We start from the raw sequence: 27,014 nt of genomic DNA, 5'->3' as shown, positions 1-27,014 counted from the left end.
GGTGGAGTCCCATTATTAGGATAATACCCTTATGAAGAGACTAGTGACAGGTAACTGTAAGGACATAGCAAGAAGATGACTCCAGTGAGCTAGAGAGCAAGATGTGCCAGCATCTTGATCTTGGACTTCCCAGCTTCCACTGTGAGAAATAAATCTCTAGGAGCCAGGTGTGGTGTCCCATGCCTGTAGTCCCAGCACTCAGTCAGCTCAGGCAGGAGGATTGGGAGTTTAAGGCAAGCCTGGGCTTTCAAAAAAAAAAAAAAAAAAAGAAGGGCCAGGCATGGTTGTGCACATCTGTAAACACAGCCACTGGGAGGCATAGGTAGGAGGATTGCTGTCCAGACTGGGCTGGACAAAAATGTGGGGTCCTATCTGAAAAATAACTAAAGTGGGCTGGTGGAGTGGCTCAAGTGGTAAGAGTGCCTGCCTAGCAAGTATGAGGCCCTGAGTTCAGACCTCAGTATTGCAAAAATCAATAAATAAACAAAATAACTAAAGCAAAAAATAGGCTAGAGATGTGGCTGAAGTTGTAGAGGGCCGGCCGAACAAGCGTGAGCCCCTGCATTCAAATTCTAGTATAGCTGAGAAAACCTCCAAGCCATAAATAAATGAATACACTTCTGATGTTTATAAGCTATGCAGTTTGCAATATAACAGCCCAAAAGGAATGGGATGCTGGCTTCTTCACTTATTGTAAAGCCTTTGAGAGTCACCCAAGTTATTGGGTGTATTCATACTTTGTCTTTTTCTTTTTTCCTTCTGAGTACCATCTCGTTGTATAAATATACCAGTTTGCCATTCACTGATTGAGGGATATTTTGGTTGTTTCTGTAATTTTTTTGGTTCTCATGAATATTGCTACTGTAACATTTGTGCACAGAATTTTAAGTAAACCTCACTTTTTATTTCTCTAGAGGAAATACTGGGAGTGGAATTGCTTGGTAATACAGTAGTATCTTTTTAAGAAACTATCAAACTGCCTTCTGTGGCAGTTGTAGAATTTACATTCAGTCAGGAATGTGTGAGTGCTCTAGTCACTCTCTTTTCCTGCTAGCTGTCAGTATTTTTTATTTTAGCTGTTCTAATAGGTATGAGTGACATCTCATGGTGGAGGTAGTGGTGTCATTTTGTGGTGCTAGTGCTGTACGCATGTCAGGTGAGTGCTATACCACTGAAGTACGTCCTCAGCCCCTCATGGTGGTTTGAATTTGCATTTCTCTAACAGCAATAATGTCGAATAGCTTTTCAGGTCCATTTCTGCACCTGTGTTGTTAAGAGCAGTGAGGGGCAGGAGGTTTTGCCCTACTTATGAGTGTCTTGTTAGCCTGCCACTTTGGTGGAGGCTGGCAGAAGACCTGAGACTTTCAGGCCAGAGACTCAAGAACATGAACAGAGAAAGCCTTACGCAGAAGTCCTATGAAGGCAGTGTCACAGCTAGGAGTCTGAGCTTATCAGGAACCCAGATCTTGTAATGAGCAGCAGACCAGCCTGTCAGACCTTCGGCATGGAGGGCACATCATGCTGAGTGCACTGCACAGAGAATGAGCTTGCCCGTGCTCAGAATGGAGGTGCCCAGTATACAAACATCTGTAGCAAAGGCTCTTACAGAAGCACGGGACACTACCACCTGCATTTTCTGTGGAAAAGCTCAAAGCTTTTGCTCAGTTTTGGTGTTTGTTTTTGAGACAGTGTTTCGCTATGCAGGCCGGGCTGGCTGGTGGTTTGCTTTCTTGCAATTGAGTTTTGTTTTGTTGTTTTGTTTTGCAGTACTGGGGCTTGAACTCAAGGCCTACACCTTGAGGCACTCCACCAGCCCTTTTTTGTGAAGGTTTTTTTTGAGATAGGGTCTTGTGAACTGTTTGCCCAAGATGGCTTTGAACCACGATCCTTCTGATCTCTGCCTCTTGAGTAGCTAGGATTACAGGCATGAGTCACTGGTACCAGCCTGTGATTGAGTTTTGAGAGTTTTTAAAAACATGTTCTGGATATGTAAGTACTTTGTCAAATATTTGACTTGCAAGTTTTATCTCCCAGTGTGTACGTTGACTTTTCATTTTTCTTTATAGTGTTACCACAGAGCCAAAGGTTTTTCTGCTGAGTTCAGGACACAGTTTCTGTGAGCAGTGGTTCCAGTGTCAGTTTGTTTACATAGCCTCTGCACGTTTCCATGTACACATGATGGCTTGAGACTTGTGCGAAAGTGTCTCTTACTTCCAAGTTTGAAGTCTTTGGTACTGAACAGCATCCATGCATGTACGGTCAAGGGCTGAGCCCAAAATGTACTTTCTTGAGTTCTCTGGGCAATATTTCCTGTACATTTCATTCACTGAGGCTCATCTTTTCTTTCCTCTGTGCAGGAAACTTTGAATTAGTAACCCCTCTGCTGTGTACTTCCACAACTGTCTGCACATTTGGGAAAACCCACAGTTCCCTTCCCCAGAGTCGAACTCCTGCAGGCTCATCCTGCAGTTGCTGCAGATGCGCCTCACAATTGCCTGGCTCTGTGGCCCAGGAGAAGGGGGTGAGAGCAGGACAGAGAGTTCTCCACGTTCTCTCTGGATGCTCGTGCCTGAGTGCAACTGGAGGAGCTCTCTCTGTGCCCCAGTCCCCGTTTTTGGGTCGGCCCAGCGATGCTGGAGGGAAGTGGTAATCTCATCAAGGGTTCCGTGGTCCTTTGAATCCTGCTCGGCTTCCCTCATTCTACTGCTTTTTGCTTTTGAGCATCATCAAAAGTAGGGCACACTCTGCCTGCCCTCCAGGTTTGGAGCTGTGTGTCTGCATCCCCTCATATCTGCTCCTGTTTTCCCTTCTTTTTTATTTTAACCTGATTCCTTCTAGGGGTCACCCCTGTCTGTGTGCCTTAATGTTCAGTCAGATGTTGTTTAGTGAAAAGTCGAGATTATCCTCCGGCATTTCCAGCCACCAAGACTTCTGCCTGACCAGCAGAGCTCGTGTGGACAGGGGGAGACACAAGAGAGCCCTAGCAACAATGAGCCGAGGGCCTGAGGTTTGAGCTCCCTTTGCCTCACACCTGGGCCCATCAGCACAGTGGAAGTTTATCCATCTTTGCAGCTACTTTGGGGGAAGGGGATTTACTGTCCTCCTCACCTGTCATGCTGGAAGGCAGACATTGTGTAGCTTTCTGTCACTGGGGCAGAACACCTGAGATAAACAACTTATGAGGAAAGGTTGATGTGGGCTTTCAGTTTTGGAAGTTTCGGTTGATAGTCATTGGTGTGTGGTGAGGCAGCACGTCATGGTTGGAGTGTGTGGCAGAGGAGGCCTTTTTCACCTCATGGCCGTCAGAAAGTGGAGGGGCTAGGGCCCCAACATCCCCTTCAAGGGAATGCCCCCAATGACCTCACTTCCTTCTTCTAGGCTTCACTCCTAAAGGTCCCACCAGTGCCACAGGCTGGGAACCAAGCCTTCATCACATGGGCCTTTGGGGACACCCAGGATCCATGCTGTCCCCTTCCCAGGAGATTTCAGGGACTTGAGCCAGACTCTGCAGCCTGCAGTTTAAAAGTCACCTGTGTCTTCAGTTTACCTCCTGCCTGGCCACATCCTTTGTGTTCCAAATCCCTTGTGTTCTACATCCGCTTTCCTGCCTCTGCTGACAGGTGTTCCTCCTGCCCAGAGTGTCCCTCCTTTTGTGTCATCTTTCCAGGACTCTTGAAGGTTCAACTCCAGGCTCATTCAGGTCTACCCCCTCCCCAGCTCTCTCCGTACTCCTTAAGTCACAAGGACTGCGTCCCACCCCTCCTCTGGTTTTCTAGCACTTTCTGTGTTTGCGGTTTTCAGTCTGTGTATTTGGTTATGAGCTTCAGGAGGACAAGGACATGTTTTGTCCGTTGTATTACCGCTGGTGTCTTGCTCAAGTGTGCACACAGCTGGCACTTGGTAAATGTTGGAATTGATGAGTGGGTGAGCCCCCAGGGTCGGCTCAAAGTGCCTGCTCGAATGAGTTTCTTGAACACATGCTGTAGAGCGCCACCTTTTTCTGTGCTTGTTTGACAGTTTCTGTGTTGCTGGAGAGAAGAATGAGGACCTTGTGATGCCATTTAATGGAAATTGTTGGGTAGCAAATTACCACAGAGTCATGAGGCTATGTACAAATAAGTTTCAATGGGATGCTGAAGAAAAGAAAACTGATTGCAGCTCTGAAGGTGTGACTTTAGATGAATATCTGTTTGAAATTAATTCTTTAGTTTCATGAGTAGATTTTATAATTTGTAAGTACTTGACACAAGTAGGTTTTCCACAATTGTTTTTCCCTCTCTGCCCAAATCAGTTTTATTTCTTCCTGTAGATCATCAGAGAGAAAGAGCTTCTCACTCCATTTTCTAGGAGTCCTTAAGTGGTTGGTTCTTGTTCATCCCTGTAGCACTTATAAAATGGGAGCAGCAAGAAAAAAATAGGGTTGATAAATTGAATCTACCTGACAACATTGGTAAGATCCTGTACTCAGGAGGCAGTCATAGGGAGGACCATGGTTCAAACCCAGTCTAGACAAAAAGTTAGCAAGACCCTATTACAAACAAGCTAGGCATGTTGGTGCACGTGTGTAATCCTAGTTACTCCGGAGGTGTAGGTGAAAAGATAATGGTCCAAGGTGGGCCCCATGCAAAAAAGCACAGTGCCCTATCCAAAAACTAAAGTGAAAAAGGACTGGGGGCAGGGCTCAAATGGTAAGGCCCTGTCGCCATGCTGGGTTTGTGGTGAGTGATGGCAAATAGGAGGAGGCTTGGATACAGAGGGCCTCAAATACCATGATGACAATGCTATAGTTACTCTTACTTCTCTGATAAATGTCATATTATTTCAGTGGAGGTGAAGTGTTCACTTTCATAAAATTGAAATGAAGTTGTCCTTTGGAGCCAACCATCATACTGTCCCAAGAATACTGTAGATGAGAGGGTTGCATTTTGTCCCTCAGGATAAAAATGCAGGGTTTTTTTGTTTGTTTTATTTTTCTGGTAGCACCTGAGAGGGTTTGTTAGCACTTTCTTTTTAAAAAAAATTTTAAAATGCATTTTCATTGTGATCAAAAACATAAAATTTAACATCTTACCCAAGCTCAGTAGGTCACGCCTATAATCCCAGCTACTCAGAATTCGGCTATCAGGAGGATTGAGATTCAAGACCAGCCTGGGAAAAAGTTCACAGACCCCATCTCAACAATAAAACTGGGCATGGTGGCGTGTACCTGTCATCCCAGCTAGGGGAAGCTTAAGTAGGATTGTGATCTAGGATGGCCTAGACAAAAAAATGTGAGACCCTATCTAAAACATAACTAAAGCAGCTTAACCACCATAGCTCTTTTGTGGTGTACAACACAATGGTGTTAACAGTACACAGCAGGCCTCTTAAGTGTTTTCATCTGGTAACACTGAAACTCCATCAAATAACTACTTTCCTCTGACCTCTCACCCTAGCCGCTGCAACCACTATTCTCTTTTTGTTCCGAAGATTTTTGACTGCTTTAGATACTGCATATAAGTGTCTTTTGTGAGTGGCTTATTTCATTTAGCAGGATATCGTTAGGGTCATCCATCTTATAGATGGATCCATGATGGGATCTCCTTTCTGTTCCCACCCCCACCCCTTGTGGTGCTGGGATGGAGCCTGAGGCTAGGCAGTGGCTGTACCACTGAGCTGCAGCCCAGCACTGATTCTCTTTTTTTCTGAATGTGCATACCGCATTGTACTTATTCACTATGTAGTCTGCTTCTGTCCTTCAACGGTTGTGAATAGTTCTGCTGTGAACACAAGTGTGAAACAGTCTCTGTGAGACCTTGTTTTCACTTCTTTTGGATCTATGTCCAGAAATGGAATTGCTGAATTACATGGTAATTCTATTTTTGATTTTTTAAAGAGTGAGGTCTTGCTGTGTCGCCCAGGCTGACTTTGTACTCCTGGGATTAAGTGATCCTTCTGTCTGCCGACTAGCTGGAACTGTAGGCACACGCCCCCAAACCCAGGCTCTATTTAAAATTTTTAAGGACTAGCCATACTGCTCTCTGCAGTGGCCGATACCCTCCGTCTGTGCACAAGGGTTCCAAGGTCTCCACATCCTTGCCAACACTTACTGTCTTCTGGGGTTCAGAAGGTGGCCATCATAACAGGCATAAGGAGACAGGTATTTCATTGTGGTTTGGATTTGTGGCTCCTTGATGCAGAGTCATGGTACGTTTTAATATGTCTTTGGCCATTTCAGTGTCTTCTTTGGAGAATTGTCTTTTCTGTTCCTTTGTTCATTTTAGAATCTGATGATTTGTGGGCACCAGTGTCTCACATCTATAATCTGGGCTACGTGGGAGGCTGAAATTGGGGGGATCATTGTTCAAGGTCAACCCTGGCAAGTAGTTTGCCAGTCCCATCTCCAAAATAACTAGGGCAAAATGGACTGAAGGTATGGCTCAAGAAGTAGAGCATCTGCCTAGCAAGTGAAAGGCCCTGAGTTTAGTTCCTAGTGCTGCTATGTCCCCAAGTCACTAGAGGTTACCTTGCCCAAGTCCCTGCTCCTGAAGTCCGCAACTGGGGAAGGAGTTATCCAGGATCACAGATCAGGGAGAGAAAGTATCCCCCATGCCTGGGCCAGTTCTTTATAGCTTGAAGGTCATGGGCTCACGTATTTTTGTCCGTAGTGCAGTCTGGGGTTTCAGTTGGTAGATGATAGTGAATTTACTTTCAGTGCTTTCTCGTTTTTCCTTGGTCAGCAGGAAGAAGATGAGCCTTAAGTCTGAACGTCGAGGAATTCATGTGGATCAGTCGGAGCTCCTCTGCAAGAAAGGATGTGGTTACTATGGCAACCCTGCCTGGCAGGGCTTCTGCTCCAAGTGCTGGAGGGAGGAGTACCACAAGGCCCGGCAGAAGCAGATTCAGGAGGACTGGGAGCTGGCGGAGAGGTACGGATAGGGTTTATGGTAACCAGATGGGTGCAGAGGCCTGGCAGCATCCATATACTCTTTTCTGTTTTGAGCTGCCAGCTAGTCCGAGAGAGAATAAGAGAGTCTTTTCTTCTTCTCCCCAGTGTATATTGAGTGGCTTTCAGTGGTCTCCTCATCTTTGTTTGTGTCACTCCCATCCTTTCATGGTGGGTGTGTTGGTCATAGCTCTGTCATTAGACAGCAAGCTTCTGGAACAGAAGAGTGGAGGTGAGCACTCCTTGCAGGGATGACTGTGAGGTGGTCCGCACGATGTGCCACATGGGGTTGGCATGCAACTGTCAGCATGATCTCATAGCCTCATTCTTTGTTGTACCTGACAGGGGGACATGCAGCACAAAATCTGTGCATTTGTGTACATGGTCCTTGAATTAGGGAAACTTAACTTTTCCTTAAAAATGGAGTAGCTAGTCAAAACTAGTTTGTGTTACTCAGAAATATGATTATGATAAAAATTAAGAGATGGAATGGTTGATAGGCATAGGGACTAATAAAATGTCAGGAATAATTTGAATCCTTTGCCAGAGCATCCTAGGGACTGTAAAACTCTCAACAGAAGAAAGTCAAACCAAAGAAACTTGTGGTAGTGTTTTGTCTCCAGGCAGCCCATGTTTGTCAAGTGACTCAGTGTGTGCGGCTGTGGTGAGCTAAGGGAATTATGAAGCAAACACATGGCTTTCAGGGCTTGTGGTCAGTCACAGAGAGAGTATGGACCTACGCCGACAGTCTCCTTGGGCCTCCCATGTCCTCTGGATGCAGTGTCTGATCCTGCTCACAAAGAAAAGAGAGGCCTGGAGGCAGGGACTCCCAGCTTTCTGCCGTTCCTGCATTCATATATCGACTCCGTCTCTGGATGGCGCACTCCCGTTCTGTCCCATGCCAAGACCAACTTCTCCATATGCTAGTCTTTGCTGCTTAGCTGCTTCTTGTCTGGCCTGCGTGAGATTCCCACAGCACAGTCAAGTTTCAACATGCGCCACCATCTCCTAAAAAGCTGGGGAAAAGATGGCTGGACTCAGTCTTCCCTGAATTTAGTGGGCTGGGGCAGAGGACGCCAGGTGATGCTGCTGCTGCCATCTGCACAGTGGCACTCAGAGAGCCACTGTTCTTCAGGTCATGTGGGAGGTTCGTGCAGGTTCTTCAAGAGCCACACTTGTTGCATTTATTCACTCTGCCCATTCCGTGCATTTTCCTCCTGGCTCCCCATGTCAGTGATGACACCACTGTTTATCCTTCTCACATTTCTTCTCAGTCCTCCAGCCCCTAACAACTACTTGAGCTCACAGAAGTCTGCCCCTATCCAGGCAGTTATTATTTTCTTTCACTTAAACCTTTGCTTACTCTTTTTTTTTTTTTTTGGTGTAGGGAGGTGTTGAGATAAGGTCTCACTATGTAGTCCAGATTGGCCTTGAATTCACAATCTTCCTGCCTCAGCCTCTCAAGTGCTGGGATTACAGGCATGCACTACCATGCTCAACTGTAATGGACTATTATCGTCTCTGCCTCTGGACTCTCTACCCCTTGAATAGTTCAGACAGCTGTGTTGCATTATTTTCCTAAAGCACAGGTGTAATAGTGATAATTTCTTGGGTTTGTAATCTTTTTTGGTCCCCTGCCACATAATGAACACCAGCAGCCTTAGCCGTCAAGGCTCCTTACCACCTAGTGCCTTCCTGTACATCTAGCATCGCAGTCTACCACATTGTCAGTGCTCTGGCTATACTGAACTTGTTTTGAAACAGTCACATGTCACATCTATAGTTTACTTTTCGTAGAATCTCTTTTCTTACAGTACACTTGTTGCATTCATCCCTCGAGACCTGCCCCAGCTGTCACCCCAGCAGATTTGGTGGTTCTTTCCTGTGTTGTCATAGCATTTGATTTCTTCTCTCTGCAGGAAGAACCGTCTCATTCTATTATTTATATAAAATTATGTACAAATCTCCATTCCACCTTTGAGCTTATGAAGGAAAAGAACTAGACTTTACTTCATACAGTCACCGAATGACCATGATCCATGGAATAGGTCCTGTTTGAAGTCTGTTGCAATCTGTTGCAGCATATCACAGCTGTGCATCAGAGAATCCGAGAGCTCAGACCTACTTGGTATATTTAGCCTCTGTTCATAAAAGTTTTAGCTCTTCCTCAGTTAGGCTCAATTAGCAATAACTTTGAGGTATAAGGAAAGCTTGGAGAAAATTCAAATCATTCGTAATCCTTTCTTGAATTTCAGACTTCAGCGGGAGGAGGAAGAGGCCTTCGCCAGCAGTCAGAGCAGCCAAGGAGCCCAGTCCCTTACATTTTCCAAGTTTGAAGAAAAGAAAACCAATGAGAAGACCCGCAAGGTCACCACGGTGAAGAAGTTCTTCAGTGCTTCCTCCAGGGTTGGATCCAAGAAGGGTAATTTTCTTTTTTCATTTATTCATATATGCATACATTATTTAGGCCATTTCTCCTCGCTGTCCCGTGCCCTCTTCCTGTCTTCCCCACTCCCTTCACTTCCAGGCAGAACCTGTTTTGCCCTCTTCTCCAATTTTGTTGAAGAGAAGACATAAGCAATAATGAGAGAGACAGCGTTTTTTCTAGTTGAGATGAGGATAGCTATACAGAGAGATTCCTAGCACTGCTTCCATGCACAAGTGTATTACAACCTGAATTGATTCATCTCTACCTGAACTCTTCACTACTTTCCGGTCATCTTCCCATAGTGACCTCTGTCGTTTTAAGGTTACTATATTAGCTCCTCTGCAGTGGGCACATCAAACACTTTCAAGTTTTGGGTTTCCTACCTTTCCCTACTCCTGTATGTGTTCCTCCTTTAGCATGTGACCCATGTCCAATAATATTACTGCATTTGTTTTAGATCTAAAGTCCACATATGAGGGAGAACACACGATTTTTGGCTTTCTGAGACTGGCTAACTTCGCTTAAGATGATGTTCTCCAGTTCCATCCATTTACTTGCAAATGATAAGATTTCATTCTTCTTCATGGCTGAGTAAAATTCCATTGTGTATAAACACCACATTTTCTTGATCCATTCATCAGTTGTGGGGCATCTTGGCTGTTTCCATATTTGGCTATTGGGAATAGTGCTGTAATAAACATGGGTGTGCAGGTGCCTGTGGAATGACCTGAGTCACATTCCTTTGGGTATATCCCTAGGAGTGGGATTGCTGGATCATATGGCAGATCTATGTTTAGTTTTTTTAGAAGCCGCCATATTGTTTTCCGAGTGGTTGTACTAGCTTACATTCCTACCAGCAGTGTATGAGGGTTCTTTTTTTCCCACATCTCGCCAACATTTCTTGGTGGTGTTTTTGAGGATACCTATTCTAACGGGTGAGGTGGAATCTTAGTGTGGGTTTGATTTGCATTTCCTTTATGGCTAAAGATGGTGAGCATTTTTTCATGTGTTTTTTGGCCATTTGAATTTCTTCTTTTGAAAAAGTTCTGTTTAGTTCAGTTGCCTATTTCTTTATTAGTTCATTGATTTTGGGGGAGTTTAGTTTTTTGAGCTCCCTGTATATTCTGGTTATCAGTCCTTTGTCTGATGTATAGCTGGAAAATATTTTCTCCCACTCTGTGGGTGATCTCTTCAGTTTAGAGATCATTTTTTTTTGTTGTTGTGCAGAAGCCTTTTAATTTCATGTAGTCCCATTTGTACATCCTTTCTTTTAGTTGCTGAGCTGCTGGGGTTCTATTGAGGAAGTCCTTGCCTATACCTATTGCTTCCAGAGTATTCCCTGCTCTTTTCTGTACTAGCTTCAGAGTTTCAGGTCTGATATTAAGATCCTTGATCCATTTTGAGTTGATAGTAGTACAAGGTGATAAACATGGATCTAGTTTCAATTTTCTGCAGGCAGGTAACCACTTTGCCAAGCAACATTTGTTGAAGAGGCTGTCTATTTTCCATCGTATGTGTTTGGCACCTTTGTCAAAAATAAGGTAGGCATAGCTGTGGGGATTCATGTCCCGGTCCTCTGTTCTGTTCCACTGGTCTTCATGTCTGTTTTTGTGCCAGTACCATGCTGTTTTTATTGCTATGGCTCTGTAATATAGTTTGAAGTCAGGTATTGTGATACCTCCAGCATTGCTCTTTTTGCTGATTATTCCCTTGGCTATTTGCGGTCTCTTATGTTTCCAAATGAACTTTAGGGTCGATTTTTCAATCTCTGTGATGAATGTCATTGGGATTTTGATGGGAGTTGTATTAAACATGAAGATTGCTTTCGGCAGTGTAGCCATTTTTACTATGTTGATTCTACCAATCTGTGAGCACTGGAGATCTTTCCACTTTCTGTAGTCTTCCTCAGTCTCTTTCTTGAGGGGTTTGTAGTTCTCCTTGTAGAGGTCATTCACATCCTTTGTTAAATTTACTCCTAGGTTTTGATTTTATTTTGAGGCTATTGTAACTAGAATTGTTTCCATATATTCTTTCTCAGTTTGTTCTTTGTTGGTGTATAGAAAAGCTAATGATTTTTGTAAGTTGATTTTATATCCTGCTACCTTGCTGAAGCTTTTTATGGTGTCTAGTTTTTGGGTAGAGTTTTTTGGGTCTTTGAGATACGGGATCATGTCATCTGTAAATAGGGATATTTTGACAGTTTCTTTACCTATTTGTATTGCTTTTATTTCTTCTTGCCTAATTGCTCTTGCTAGGAATTCCAGTACTATGTTGAATAGGAGTGGGGATAGTGGGCACCCTTGTCTCGTTGCTGATTTTAGGGGAAATGGTTTCCATTTTTCTCCATTAAGTATGATGTTGGCTATATGTTTGTCATATATGGCCTTTACAATGTTGAGGTACATTCCTTCTATTCCTAGTTTTCTTAGAGCTTTTATTATGAAGTAGTGTTGGATCTTATCAAAGGCTTTTTCTGCGTCTGTTAAGATGATCAAGTGGTTTTTGTCTTTGCTATTATTAATGTGCTGTTTTACATTTATAGATTTGCATATGTTGAATCATCCCTGCGTCCCTGGGATGAAGCAGACTTGGTCATGGTGAATGATCTTTCTGATATGTTGTTGGATTCGGTTTGCCGTTATTTTAAGGAGGATTTTTGCATCGATGTTCATTAAGGAGATTGGCCTATAGTTTTCCTTTTTGGAGGTGTCTTTGTCTGGCTTTGGGATGAGTGTAATACTGGTTTCATAGAATGAGTATTCCTTCCCTTTCTATTTCATGGAAAAGTTTAAGGAGAGTTGTTATTAGTTCTTTAAAGATCTGATAGAATTCAGCAGAGAATCCATCAGGTCCTGGACTTTTCTTTTTTGGAAGACTATTGCTGCTTCAATTTCATTTCATGTTATAGATCTAGTTAGGTGGTTAATATCCTCTTGATTCAGTTTTGGATGGTCATAAGTATCTAGAAATTTTTCCATTTTTTCACAATTTTCCAATATATTGGAATATAGATTCTCCTGGATTTCCGTGGTGTTTGTTGTTATCTCCTCTTTTGCGTTTCTGATTTTACTAATTTGGGTCTTTTCACCAAATGGCACCCCAGGGTAATTTGGTCTGTCCAAAGGCAGGAAGGGAAATAATACTCTGGATAGCCCTCAAGACTCTTGCTGCTCTTCCAGAGTGATGACAGTTGCCACCTGCCTTTGTTTAATTGAAAGGCAAGCTTGCATCTAACCAAAAATGAAGCCCTCCTCTGTGAGGAACACACCCTCAGCTGGATGTGATGCTGCAGCCCCAGCTATTCAGGAGGCTGAAGTGGGAGGATGGCCTCAACCCAGGATTCTAGACCAGTCTAGGCAACATGATGAGGTCTGTCTCAAAAACCACAAAACAACAAAAAGAAACATAATCCTTTTGTTCACATGATTCCTTTGAGCTATCTTCTGATTGGTTATCAGTTGTGGCACTTTTCTCTCTAGTAATAAGGAGGAGAATAGTCAGAACTGTGAGAAATTAAGTAAGAATGTGCTTGGCTCATGGGGCAGAGGTTGGCTACAAGCATAGGAATCCCTCCTAGTCTGCGTGCCAGCTCTGATGTTTCCTAGACGTGTGACCTTGCAGGCTAATATCCCTACCCTGTCTATGCTGGAAGGCAAGCAGTTGACATCAAAGAATGGCTGGGGATTAGGGGAGCCCCATGGGTAAGAGCTTAGCACAGTGCCTGACACCCCGAGTCCCCAGTAAGTGCCAGCTGTGGAAATGCAGAATGTGTCCTGATAGAAAAGCCTCTGCTGCTGGGAGCTCAGGGCATTGAGCAGAGCCAGTCACTCTGGGTGGCTTAAGTTCTGTCTCCTGCCTTGGGAGAGTCTCAGCCTTGCAGGTTTGTGATCACAGTGAAGTGGGATGTGCTTATCACAACAGCTGAAGTAGTAAAATGTTACAAAACCCTCTTTACCAAGTACTTCATGTTACAGATGACTGTATGAAGGCCCATAAAGTTTAAGGCCCATACTGAATGGTGTCTTAGAACTTAGTTCTCTGAACTCTGATTCAAGTGATTTTGTTTTGTTTTTAAATATAGTACAGGGGTTTAAACTCAGGACCTCCTGTTGCCGTACAAGTGCCCTACTACTTGAATCATACCTCTCTCTCCCAGCCCTTTTTGCTCTTTTAGATAGGGTCTCATGTTTTTGCCTGGGTGGCTGCCAAATGGAGAACTTCCTACCTCTGTCCCCTGAGTGGCTGGGATTACAGGTGTGTACCATGCCTGGTTTGTTTTCTCAGATGGGGTCTCACTAACTTTATGGCCAGGCTGACCTCAAACCTTAATTTTCCTATCTCTGTCTCATGAGTAGCTGGGATTACAGGTGTGAACCGTAATGCCTGGCCCTCCATATTACCTCTTCACCTCAAATATGTATATACCTTAGAAACCCAGTTCATTTATATATGAGTGATTCATTTTATATACATATATGTGTATAACTCTGAGTGTGAAGATCTGTTACATCTGTATTTATTTAATATATACAATAACATCACAGTACAATATGTATTAAAATGTTAAATATAAAATATTTGGATATACCAAATGAAGCCCTCTTTACGTAATAGTCATGCACTTTTCCTGACTCCCCTTGGTGGTTTTAAAAAAAACTTACACCCTGCCAAAAAAACATCCTATCCTAAAAGCCCCTATACGGTGTGGATCCTGTCACACAGGAAGATTCATAATCCAGTACAGAGCCTATGTTGAGAAGAACTGATTCCAGGTGATTTTATTGTAAAAATGTATATAAATGACAGTTTTTAATTTTTCTTCTGACAGTGTTGTCTTTTCTGTCTAATGCCAAGGTTCCCTGAACCCTGCATGGATCTGTCTGAGGGAGCTTCTGCTTGGTTTGGGAGGTCTTGCCGTGGTCCTGGTGTTGCACACAGCTGGTAGCAGAGTGTCATTCACTTCGCCACATTCTTCCTTTAACAGTTTTGGCCTTGTCCACAGGTTCTGGAGGTGTCCTGTAACTATAGTAGCAGTGCCACCACATCTTTGTTTCTCATCACTTCTGTAACTTGGTGTGTGGCTTTCCCTTTCAGCCTGGTGACTTGTTTGACCATGGTGTGAGGTGGGGTGCACACTAAGTGCAGTTGCAGCTCACTGGGTGTAGATTAAGGGCACATGCTCCTGCTGTCTGCTCTTTGTTTTACTTCTGTATACCTGATGCCCTTGCTCTCAACACCTTACTGATACAGCACAGAAGAAAGCCCTTCAGCCAGGGTGGCCTGGCTGCAAACAAAACACAGGAACCCGTGAGGGATTTGAAGGGTGTCTAACATCCTGTGTGTGGGATGTCCTCAGAGAAGGGCAGCAAACAGCTTGACTGGACAGACTCCCACTGGCTAGGTTTTTGGCTTGTGAAGTCAGGCTGAATGGGCTGTAGTTTATGGAGGGAGTTAGTCCTAATGGCCTGGGCCAGGCAAGACCCTTCCTTACACCTTCCTCAAGACACTTTTCTCTTACAGCGGATGTGAACCTTGTCCCCAAGTGTGGCCTTGTGAGCTCTGTACAAACTTACCCAATGTCAGCCTTTACCTGGGCCTTACCTTCTAAATAGTGCTTTATTCACTAAAGTGAACCACTGCTTCTTGGAGTAAACGACTGGTTCTGGGCTGGAGTGGGGTGGGAAGGGCCCCTCAAAGTTTGGGGGACCTGTCAAAAGACCCAGAAGCTAGCTCAAAAGGGTGCATACTGCCCATTGGCCATGTCTGCTACAATTTGAATATCAGAATAAACTAGTATATCTGATCAAGCAAGTTAATCATCTAGGAGGCCTTTTAGCCTATAAAATAGAGAAATAAGAAAAACACTGATCATCATAGCAAGAATTTATCAGCAGGTGTCCTGGGTGATGCTGATCTGAGATGAGGGGAGCAAGTTAGCAACATGGCCTCTAGATTGTTACTAACTACGAATTAATGCTGACCAGGAACTGGGAGGTAGATGTTACGTGCCTGCAGATGGGCTCTTTGAGAAGGATACAACATCACTTAGGAGTCAGCTGAACATTTATAACCTGGTTGTGGCCATGAAGAAGTGGCAAACTTTTTTCTTGTGTAAAATGATAATACCACCTACCTAACAAATTGGTAAGGATCAACTAATTAATTAAAGCTTACGTTGTTCTGCTGGGGGGCTTTTTAAACTGGGCTTCAGAGTGGGAAATGGAGACTTGGAGGTAATGGGTGACTGAATGTACTTGAAATGCAGCTCTGTGACTGTCCTGAAGCTTAGGAGGCTTTACGTGGCAGAGCAAGCAGTGCCATGTGTACCCTGGCTATAGCTGTACCTGCAGGGGAGGTGGCATGGTGTTTGTACCCCTTCCTAGTACCACATACCTGATCTCTCTCATTCTGCCTCTAATCCAGACTTCTGTTCCCTTCGTGGGACTGACTTAGAAAAGTATGAGAGACAACAAGTGTCAGTTTTGTTTCTCTTAGTAATTTGTAAATAGTGAATAGAATTATAATCTTTACTCTTCTTTTTCTTTGTTCTGGAGAACCCAGAGCCTAGCCTACCACTGAGCTGTATCCTGAGCCCATTCCATTTATGTTTTAAAAGAGGATTTAAAAAAAAAAATCAAGTGTCTTTGGAAAAACGTTTGTGAGAAGGGGAGTAGACAAGCAAAACATTAAAGTGGTGGTGAGGATTTTCTCAGAACTCCACAGACCTCTACAGGCTGGCCTTCCTTAAAGGGTTTGGTCCTCTGGTGTGTGGATGCCATTGTGGCACAGGAGGAGCTCAGGCGTTGGAGTTCTGGCATGCAGGTCCCAGGTAATTCTAGCCTATGCCACTTAAATCACAGCGCCATTAAGGCCTCTTCACATCTTCAGCCTCAGCCCCTCATTTGTGAGTATCAAAACTACTGCCTGATACGCTTACGAGGATTTACAAAATAGCATTCTAAAAGTACTTAGTACATAATAGGAATTTGCTGTACCTAAGTTAGTACCAGTATTGTTTTGTCAGATGGAAGGTGTATTCTGTTTTCGTTAGGAAGAATATTTTATAAATTTCAGTTGGTCTGTAGCATTGTTCAAGTATTGTGTTATGACTGGCTTTTCCTATCTCTTATATCAGTTATGGCCAGGCACAGTGGCTCACACCTGTAATTCCAACTACTTAGGAAGCGGAGACCAGCAAGATCAAGGTTTGAGGTCAGTCCAGGCAAAAAGTTAGCAAGACCCATTCAACAAACAAGCCAGGTGTAATGGTGTGCTTCCGTAATCCAAGTTACTAGAAGGCATAAGTAGGAGGATCACAGTCTGAGGCTGGCCTGGACAAAAATGTGAGAGCCTATCTAAAAAATAACTAACGCAAAAATGGCTGGGGGTGTGGCTCAAGTGGTAGAGCACCTGCTTAGCAAGTGCAAGGCCCTGAGTTCAAACCTCAGTACCCACCGAAAAAAAACCCAGCCAAGTGCCAGTGGCTTACACCTGCAATCCTAGCTGCTTGGGAGGCGAAATTGGAAGAATCGAGGTACAAGGCCAGTCTAGGAAAATAGTTTGCAAGACCCCATCTGTTTCTCAACCATGAAGTCCCATCCCAAAATGAAACCCCTGAATTTGTTTCGTTTCATTTCTGTCAGGGTTTGCTTTATGCATTTAGAAGCTGTGTCTTAGGCACATCCACACTTAGGATTGCTTCATCTTGAAGAGTTAGCCCTTGTCACAAGGTGTACTGTGCTCACGTTTTGTCTGACATTGAGGAAGCCATTTAAGTTCTTTGTTTACTTGCATGCAGTATATTTTTTCCTTTCTTTAGTTTTAAACATTACCTGTATCATTCTAGTGGAATTTTTTTCTCCCTTTGAGATAAGGTCTCACTATATAGTCCTAACTGGCTTCAAACTCATGATCCTCCTGCCTCAACCTCCTGGGTACTGGGATTATAGGAGTGTACCCTCTTGCTCAGCCTTCATACTTAGAAATTTTTGATTGGATGTCAGATTCTTTGAATTGTCTGGTTTTAGATACCAGAGTTTGTTGTATTCCTTTAAATATTGTTGGTCTTTGTTCTGGGATGCAGTTACTTGGATCAGTTTGGTACTGTTTAAGCTCTGTTAGAATGGACACACTACTGTTGTTTTGTCTAGGACTCACATGGCCTAACTCTGGAAGCAGTGTTGTGAGGTTACTCAGTATCTCACTACAGGAGGCATTTCCCCTTTGACGGAGGAAAACTGAGCTCTTGGGATTATTCCACATACTCCCTTAACCAGGCTGTGGTTCTGTTCCTAACTTGTGTTTTCACACTTGTGTGTGTAAGTACTCAACCAAGCACTGAAGGGAGCCCTCTGCAGGCCTCTGGAGCTTTTCCCAGGCAGCCCTCTTCTCTCTCGTGTCTGCTTTGTAGATGGCAGCCATGTCAACCTCCCTGAATTCTAAAGCCATCCCTTGTGTGAGCTGCTGTGTCTGCTGCTTTTAGGGGCTGGGGTATAATCTGCTGTGTGCCTCTTGTCCAATGTCTGAAAAGCACTGTTCTGTGTTTTTGTCTGACCTTCCAGTTAAGGGAGTAGGGTAACCCCCTTCCTGGAATTCCATGGTGACCTGAAATGGAATCATCAGAGTGAGGGAAGGAGTAAACTACACGTTTCTGAGAATTTTCTGTAATCACACAGATGTCAACATAATATTTGGTTTCCCATTTTGATAAAAAAAGTTTCAGAAAAAATGCTACTGTTGAGTCAGATTGTAAAAAAAAATAGGTAGCACATCTAAGTGGCGCAAAGATGAAACAGAGCTTTCCTTCCTGAAAATTCTTTGTCCCTCAGCCATGTAATTTCTAAGCACCATCATCCTCCAAAGTTGGACACTAGTTTCTTGCCTGTCTTTCTGTGCTTAATCAAATATAGATATTCTTTCTTTTTTTTTTTTCCTTAAACAGGGTCTTACTGTGTAGCCCAGCCTGGCTGGAACTTGCTGTGGAGCCAGACTGGCCTCAAAGTCACTATCCTCCTGTCTCAGCTTCCCAATGCTGGGATTACAAACCTGTGTCATGCCCTGCTGACAGTCCCTCTATTTTACATACTAAACATACCCTGCTTTTCCTTTCTTTTGCTGAACACCTAGGAACTCTTTGTGTATCAGTACACAGCATACTTTCTTATTTAAAAACCATGTCATATTCCATTTTGTGAACTACATTATAATTTGATTCCTGAGTGGTGTCCAGTTTCTCCCATCTCTTACCATTTATGACAGTCGGCTCTGTATTCATCTTGTACATGTGCAGTTGTATCCTGAGGAGTTGATTCTGAGGAGTAGAAGAAGTGTCACACCATAGGATGTGTGTATTTCCATCTTGGTGGTTATCGCCAACTTGACTTCCTTGAAGTCACATTGGTGTACAGTCCACCACCATGGTAGCTAGTCTTGTATTCTCAAGATCAAACTTTACGTTTTCAAGTGTTAACTTTTAAAAAGACATCTTACTGTGGCTCTAATTTGTATATTTGTGTGGGTGAGGTCACTTGTCTTTCCCACACTAAAATCCATCCGTGTTTCCTTTCTGTGCACTGCCTTGGTGTCCTGTACCCATTCTCCTGTTGGACTGATGGATTCATTCTTTCTCTATTGCAGTCCATACAGAGAGAGTAACCCTTTGTCTGTGATGTTGCTTACAAAGCTTTTCAGTTTGTTGTCTGACTTTTTTTTTCCTGAGAGTTTCACTGTGTATTCTAGACTAGCCTCAGACTCACTATGTAGCTCAGGCTGCCTTCAAACTTATAATTCTCCTGCCTCTACCCCCTAATGCTGGGATTACAGCTGTGTGCTACCATGTCTGGTATTGTTTTGACTTGACATGCAGTTTTTTTTTTTAACCATGTGTAGTAGGCTGTGTGTGCACTGCTTTTCTTTTCTCATAATGTGATCGGATTCTTTTCTTTTAGGGTTTCTAGATTTTGAATCATAGTTAGGAAACAGTTGATAATTTAAAAGGCAAACACCTGATTTGAAGAGAGAGCTATAAATGCAGTTGTTCTATTTAATATTCACAGTGCAGTGGGGAGGATGCTTTTGCTTCAGTATGAACATAAGTCAAACAAGTAAATGTCACATTAGTATATTGCTTTTATTATCTTAAAATTTTGTTGCAACCTCATCACTAAAATGTTATTTCTAGTGTAAAACCAAGAGTTCAAATTCTAAAGTTCAAAAAGCAAGATAAGTCACCATGAAAAGGCATTGTAATAGGCTGATTTTAATCTTTCAAAGATTATTTTTCTTGCTGAGTTTGGTGTCCCCATAGCTATAATTTCAGTACGCAGGAGGTTGAGGCAGGAGGAGCAGGAGGAGTTCAAGGCCAGCCTGGGCTACATAAACTGTCTCAAAGAAAGAAGAAAAAAAAGATACTCTTTATTTTATTTTGTTAGTGGTACTGGGGTTGATCTTGGGGCCTTGTACTTGCTAGGCAGGCAGTCTGCGATGTGTGCCATGCTCCCACTCCAGTACTTTTTTATATGTAATTATTTTTCTTTTTGTGTGTCAAAGGAAATGGTGGGGGTGTGAGGTACTTTAATTCCTATGGTGTTGAATTAAGAGTGCATAGTTCAAGTTCAGGAGGCTTAGAATGTGCTGAGAGGCCAAGTGGCAGTCATGCCTTCTGAAAGCACTCCGTCTGCCCCACACCTGTACCTCTGTAAAGGCCCCATTTTCTTCCAGTGTGGAGACCGTAGTGCGCCCAGCTGATTGCAGTAGTTCGCTGTCTGCATCCCTTTCTCTGATGCACGCTGTCAGGCTCCTTGTGCCACTTGAGGTGTGTTTGTTTCCTTTGAGCAGTGTGAGTTGCAGATGAATGGTGGGTAAATAATCGTGTCTTCACAGGAACTTTCAGATGGTGTTAGGAAAGTGCGTCTAACACTTCATGTGTCATCTAACACTTCAGTGCTTCTACCAATTGTCACTTTATTTGTTGATTTGCTTCATAGACTCAGGTATTCTCTGAGAAAGGTGTTCATGATAGAGGTGCCATTTCAGTATTGATGACAATCAAAGCCTGATGCTTTGTTTAAGAAAATACTAATAGAGCTACTTTTCTTTGAGAAAAGCATGTTTTTTATCATGAGGTTTTATGTACTTACACTTACTACTTACAAAGTAGGAAATGTTTCCAAACATTCAAACATAAAATGTTTAAATTTGAATTTAATTTGATTAAGCGTAATTTAAACAATCTGAAGTAAGATGCTTAAAGTGATTCCATGCGTAGATCTTCTGTGTACTGAAACTGTGTTTAATTTTCCCAGCAGAAATTCAGGAACCAAAGGCTCCCAGTCCTTCCATAAACCGGCAAACCAGCATTGAGACGGATAGAGTGTCTAAGGAGTTCATAGAATTTCTCAAGACCTTCCACAAGACAGGCCAAGAAATCTATAAGCAGACCAAGATGTTTTTGGAAGGAATGCATTACAAAAGGGTAGGTTGACAATGACCACTTAGAATCATGGACTTCAGGTTTTAGGAAAAGTTTTAGAGGTATCATATTATACCTGAGAAAATCAAGACCCAGTGCTGTTGGGTTAATGCCTAAGAAAAGCCTCCGAACCAAGTTAAAACCTGACTCCGAGCCAGTTATTTTCCACTGCAGCTTGTGGTGCTTGGGTCATCTTTGTGTGGAAATTTTGACTTCAAGGCAACTCAAACTATGCACTTAGTAATAGGACCTCCTAGCTTTGACCTTGTGAATAATATACTGCCCAGTCAACCTTCAGTTCCGTGTAACAACCGTTAGTAATAGTCTCAGGGCTTTTTTGTTATTATTTCTTTTGTTTTTGTGTTTGGATTTTTAATTTTCTTTTCCTTTTTTCAGCTAGAGAAAGGTATTAGACATTGGAAGAGACCTTAGCAACTATCTAGTTTCAGAGTGTCCCTTTGTTTTATAGATGAGGAAACCCAAAGAGAGTAAGTGATCTGTCCAAGGTTCCACAGAACTATAGCTGTGACTTCCACACCTGTTTCTTTAAGTCAGTTTTCTTTTTCTTTTTTTTTTTTTTTTTTTTGTGGTACAGGAGTTTGACTCATAGCTACTTGAGCCACTCCTCCAGGCCCCCCCCACCTTTTTTTTTTTCTGATTGTTTTGGAGATAGAATGTTGCATTTTGGCCAGACTGGCCTAGACCTCAGTCCTATTTTAGACTTCACACCATATCTAGGATGACAAACGTGCACCACCATGCTCAGCTGTTCTTCTGTTGAGATGGGGCCTCAAGAACGTTTTTTCTGAAACTGGCCTAGACCCACAGTCCTGCCAGTCTCAGCATCTCACATAGCTGGATGACAGGCACTTACCACCACATGCCAGCTATTGGTTGAGGTGAGGTTTGATGAACTGTTTGCCTGTTCTGGCTTTGAACGGAGATCCTCCTGATCTCAGCCTCCCAAGTAGCTAGGATGACAGGCATGAGCCATCAGCACCTGGCTAACCCAGAATTTCTAAGCCATGATTTTAGTTGCAATAATGCATAAGGCTGCCTGTAAAGGCATTAATTTTGTAAATAGGTATCAATTCTGCTTTTACTATCTCTAACCATGAAGCTCAGAATTAGCTCTTTAATGTCTTTTTCTGTGAAGTAAAGAATTCTTAGAGAGAGGTAAAAGGAGTTAGAAAACAGCAGGATGTTTATTTGTTGGCTGTAGTTGAGCTGTGGTCAGGTGTCACTAAGCAGTGGACTCCTGTCAAAGTCCTTGTTAAGTGTTAAACTCTGTGTAAAGGAGGAACACTTTCTTACTGCTCTGTAGAGGTGTGGTGGCACTGAGAGGGATGTAGCTCTCTCCAGGTGTTTGTGAGCACATAGGGATATTTGCAGTTGAAGCGAGCTGTCATTGACTGTGTGTGTGTGTGTGTGTGTGTGTGTGTGTGTGTGTGCAGTCATTAGAAGTAATGATAAGCTTCCTTAATGTGAGAAAATTCAGACTTCCTATGGCATACAACTTTCATCTTCTCAGACTTCAGCACTGCAGTTTTATGGTGATTCATTCTTCAGCCGTGTAAAGCGTTCATAAGATAGCTGTGCTAAGTTGTGTGCATTGCAGTGCACATGTACTGCTCCTATACGTTAGAAAAGTGCTCTAATTTGTTTACTTCTGCTGAGAAGCATGACGCGCCCCATTCTGCAGTACTTACTAAAACTGCCCTGCCTGTTTCCAGGGCATCGCTCATCGCACTCAGAGGCCCAGATGTGACTTCAGACTCCACTTTCCAGCCTTTCACTAGCGTTCTGTGTTTGCTGCCTAGGTGGCCCACTGAGTCTTATGCACATAGCTCACAAAGCTTCAGTGTTGAGCACTGAGTCCAGTACTTACCTGACACAGAACAGGTCTCCTTTGCACCAGGTCTGGTAGGGAAGCCCTGCTAACCACTGATCATGTAAATTTCTGAGAGATCAAATGAGCACAACTTAGGGCGCTTCCTTCACGGTCGAGCTGTGTGATAGTGTAAGGTATCCTCTGTGCTCACCTTAATGACGTCCTCACCTGCTAGACTTTGTAGATGTGTTTGAGATGTGTTCCTGTCTGTTTGCAACCACCCTGTTGACAGTGCCGTTCCTGTGTTGTTGCATCACACAGTAGATTTTCCCCAGTTTCCATGGGGACATGTCTTGCTCACATCATTCATTTTCTCTCATCCTATTGGGTGCTGGGGTAAACAACCTTTTCTGCATACTAAGAAAAGTCTAGAAAATTAAATACTTAAACTCCGTTACATTTTTCAGCGATTTCAGCATGTGGGAATGTCCAAGGACTGGATCCAGAACTGGATACTTAGAGTCGTTCAGACTTATTAAACTACTAACATGACTTGGAGCTGTATCACGAAGAAATAACCCAAAAGAAAACAGACTTGGCAAAACTGTTCAGAGTGACAGTACATAAATGTTTAACAATAGAAGAAGCTTTGTGCACAGCAGTACAGGATGGTTAAATAAATTAACCATCAAAAAACAATGAGTAGGCTGAATGTGGTGGTACATGCCTGTAATCCTAGCACTCCAGAGGCTGAGGCAGGAGGATCAAGAATTCAAGACCATCCTGGGCTATGTAGTGAGATCCTGTCTTGAGAAATAATAATAACTAGCCAGGCACCTGTGACTCATGCCTGTAATCTTAGCTACTTAGAAGGCAGAGATCAGAAGGATCAGAGTTTGAAGGCAGCCTGAGCAAATAGTTCCTGAGACCCTATCTTGAAAATTTGCCGAAACAGGGCTGGTGGAGTGGGTCATGTGGTAGAGTGCCTGCCTAGTAAGCCTGAAGCCCTGAGTTCAAACCCCAGTGCTGCAAAAATAAATAAATAAATAAATGGATGTATAAATTGTGTAAAGTACCAAATGTGCATACACTATGAAGAATGAGAAGTTCATGGGTTGTAAATAATGTGAGTGGGTAGGATTGTCTTCCCTGCAGAATTACTGCAGATTGCAGGCACCCTGCATCCATGGCTCCAAGGAGACCAGGGTTGAGGGAACCTTCGCATGCTCGGATGCCAGGAGTTCAGTGCCACACTGTGACACTGGATCCATCTCCCCATAACACCGCCCAACTTCTGCTGAAGACGCTCTGCCTTTCAGCACATTTCACATTTTCACTTCACCACTTCAATTAAATACATTAGTTTTTTGCCCTCCTTTTGGGGCAGCATAATTTCTCAAAATGAGGGGCAGGGAACCCTTAGCAGACCACACAGGACCGACTGAGAGCTTCTTCATGTCCAGTGAGCTGTGGAATACACAAGGAACTTAAAATTGTTGTTTTTGAAATTCCTTTTGATTTTTATTTTACCACCCTTGGTCAGAACCATGTGTAATAAAATGTAACTGAGGAGGACTGACTGTGCTACAATTTGCAAGTACTGTTTAGGCCAGCTCCCATGTAAGAAGTAGGTTTTGGAAACTTAAAAGATTTAGCGTGGTCCTTTGTGCACTGTGTTCAGCTACCAAGTGGTGTCTTTGTTCTCTAGTTTCAGGATATGAGCATTGAGGAGCAGTCAGAGTGCACTCAGGACTTTTACCAGACTGTGGCTGAGAGAATGCAGACTCGGGGAAAAGGTAATGCTCTGCTTCTGGCTGGCCATATGGGACTGCTGGTCGTCATATGGGGCTGAGGGCTGGGCCGCTCTGCCATGCCACCCTGTGACCCCTCCACTGGCATTCTGGTGATTGGTGTCACACTTAGCAGTTTCTCCAGTGCTACCACATGTGTCTTTCCATGACAACCAGAGCAGTGGAATAATTTTGTGAGTGAAAGAGATTAAAACCTTTTGGGAAGTTTTGTGAATGACTCCCACCTGAGGCTTTCATCTCAGTGAGTCACTGTCCACAATAGTACAATCCTTGAGGGGCTTAGGGTAGAAGGAGATGGAGGATCTCTGACTTAGAGCTTTGGGGGTTAGAGATCCCTCTGGAATGCCACTTTTATTGATGACTCTAGGATGCATTTGGCACGTGTGTATCTGGAAGTCTGCCCTGTGTGTGTGTGCCTCAGTGATCCCTCAGAGAAACAAAAGGGCACATCTTACTAGTGTCTGGCAGTCTTGGGAACCCACATGATGTAGATGCATCTCCACAGAGAGGAGTGGCTGGGGGGACGTTTGCACATGGCAAGGTTGCCCACAACACCGTGGCAGAGCAGAGGAAGTTAGAGGTGGGGATTCTGTGAAAGGAGGTCTCAGAAGTCAAGGTAGTATCTTCAAAGGTTGTCTTTTCAGTGAGCTCCTACACTTTCTATCCTGGGTGCATTTAAATTTGTTTCGCGATATAGGAAATACTGTGGGAACATCTCTTACTTTGAAGCCCTTTCCTGAGGTTTATAGCCTTTCATATATCTCAGTGCCTCCAGAGAGAGTTGAGAAGATAATGGACCAGATTGAAAAGTATATCATGATACGCCTTTACAAGCACGTGTTCTGTCCAGAGACCACTGACGACGAGAAGAAGGATCTTGCCATTCAAAAGAGGATCCGGTAATTCTGCTGTCTTATGTTTACTGCCCTCCAGGGATGGTCACACTGGGGCAGGGAGGCACTCGAGTTTCAGCTTTAGGAGACAGTACAGCTAGCTATCTGCCCTGCTGGACATGTAAGTGTGTCTGGCCACAGAAGGCAGTCACAAGCAAGGTAGCCTTGCTTGTCCATCCACTCCAGGACACTTTGGACAAGAACTACTTGTGGTACTTGAGATCATGCTAGATCCCCAAGCTCTCTAAGGAATAGAGGTCTTGCTTTCTGTTTCTTGTGAGTCTTGTCAGGCAGTAAGCTGTGATATCCTTATCAAGGCAGTAGTGTCATCTTCCCTTGCTCCTCCCACATCTGCGTGACTCAGCCATTGCCCAGTTACTCTTTCACTGCACCAAGTAGACAGCAGAACACATAGTCTTTCTGGGACCATTGGAGCAAGTCCACCACCTCCTTCCTAGTTCAGTGGCAGTGAGACACAGGGACAGGCTAAGTGTGAAAAGTCTTGAGCTGAGCCACAGTGAGTGGCTCTATGCAGGAGAGGGGCCTGGGATCCTTGGGGATCAGTGGGTCTGTACATGGAGATGTCACATTGGAAGTGAGCAGTTGGTGCTGGGCAGGTGGAAGACAGAGCCCAAGGTTAGGGGCCAGAAGTAGCAGACAAATGCTGGACTGAGGAGGAGGTTGAGAGCCTTGACTAAGCAAAGGATGAGGCCAGGAGGGAGGAGAGGCATGACCAGAAAGGGCACAAACTGAGTACGCAGTTGTGGATCTCTTACATGGTCTCTGGATCTCAGAGATTGAGGACAGAGGGTAAGAGGGCGTTAACCATGGTGGGCAGTGAGGACAGAGCATCTGTTTAGGGTTCCAGTTTCTTTCTCACGTCACTGGGCTCTTGGGAGCAGGTTAAATGATTGGGCTGAGGATTACCATCAGTCATCAGTGCCCTGCGTTCCTTTAATGAAGGGAACCATGATCAAGACCACAGAGTGTCCCTTTTGCTCTTTACTGTTTCTCTCTATAGAGCCCTGCACTGGGTCACGCCTCAGATGCTCTGTGTCCCTGTTAATGAAGAAATCCCAGAAGTGTCTGACATGGTGGTGAAGGCAATTACAGGTCAGTCGAGCTGAGAGCCTCTGTGTTTGGGTGCTTTTCCCCATAGGGGAACAGTTCCCTGTAACATTAGTCCATACTATTTAGTGAACTCAAAGTCATGAAAGTATTCCTAAAAATACCTTCTGCCAAGCACACACAGGAATGCAGTACAGGCATTGTGCAAGGTGTGCTTTTATTCATTTGATGCCTTCAAATAGCAGGGAAGCTCCTTTTCCCCTTCATTTTTAGGATCAAGGTCTCATTTCTTGAGTATTAAACTAAACTGAGATCACATACAGCTAAGGTGAATTTATGTATGTATGTATGTATGTAAATCTACAGTTTGAGTTCAGTACTTTACACTTGCAAAGCACTGTACCTCTTGAGCCACACCTCCAGTCCATTTTGCTCTGGTTATTTTGGAGATGGGGTCTTGAGAGCTGTTTGTCTTGGCTGGCCTTTAACCTTGATCCTCCCAATCTCACTCAGCCTCCTAAATAGCTAAGATTACAAATGTGATCTACTGGCACCCGGCCTTTATTAGATTTTTTGGGGGGGGTGGTT

General features: G+C 43.7%; 1 protein-coding gene across 4 annotated transcripts in view; it reads left to right on the top strand.

Moving 5' to 3' along the window:
- Positions 1–27,014, top strand: part of LOC109685925 (BTB/POZ domain-containing protein KCTD7) — a 70,774-nt gene that overhangs the window by 37,742 nt on the left and 6,018 nt on the right. For 2 of the 4 annotated variants that reach the window (XM_074075775.1, XM_020163039.2), the window contains 6 exons: positions 6,720–6,908; positions 9,181–9,347; positions 20,657–20,826; positions 24,363–24,450; positions 25,232–25,364; positions 26,380–26,471. In XM_074075775.1, coding sequence (XP_073931876.1) covers positions 6,720–6,908; positions 9,181–9,347; positions 20,657–20,826; positions 24,363–24,450; positions 25,232–25,364; positions 26,380–26,471 — 839 coding nt within the window. The remainder of the gene's footprint in view (positions 1–6,719; positions 6,909–9,180; positions 9,348–20,656; positions 20,827–24,362; positions 24,451–25,231; positions 25,365–26,379; positions 26,472–27,014) is intronic. The other 2 variants (XM_074075776.1, XM_020163041.2) reach the window with 2 other exon arrangements.

Source organism: Castor canadensis, chromosome 6 (genome assembly GCF_047511655.1).
Source record: "Castor canadensis chromosome 6, mCasCan1.hap1v2, whole genome shotgun sequence".
Taxonomy (NCBI): domain Eukaryota; kingdom Metazoa; phylum Chordata; class Mammalia; order Rodentia; family Castoridae; genus Castor; species Castor canadensis.
The sequence above is the reverse complement of the archived record's forward strand: the minus strand, read 5'-3'. Positions and strand labels throughout refer to the sequence as shown.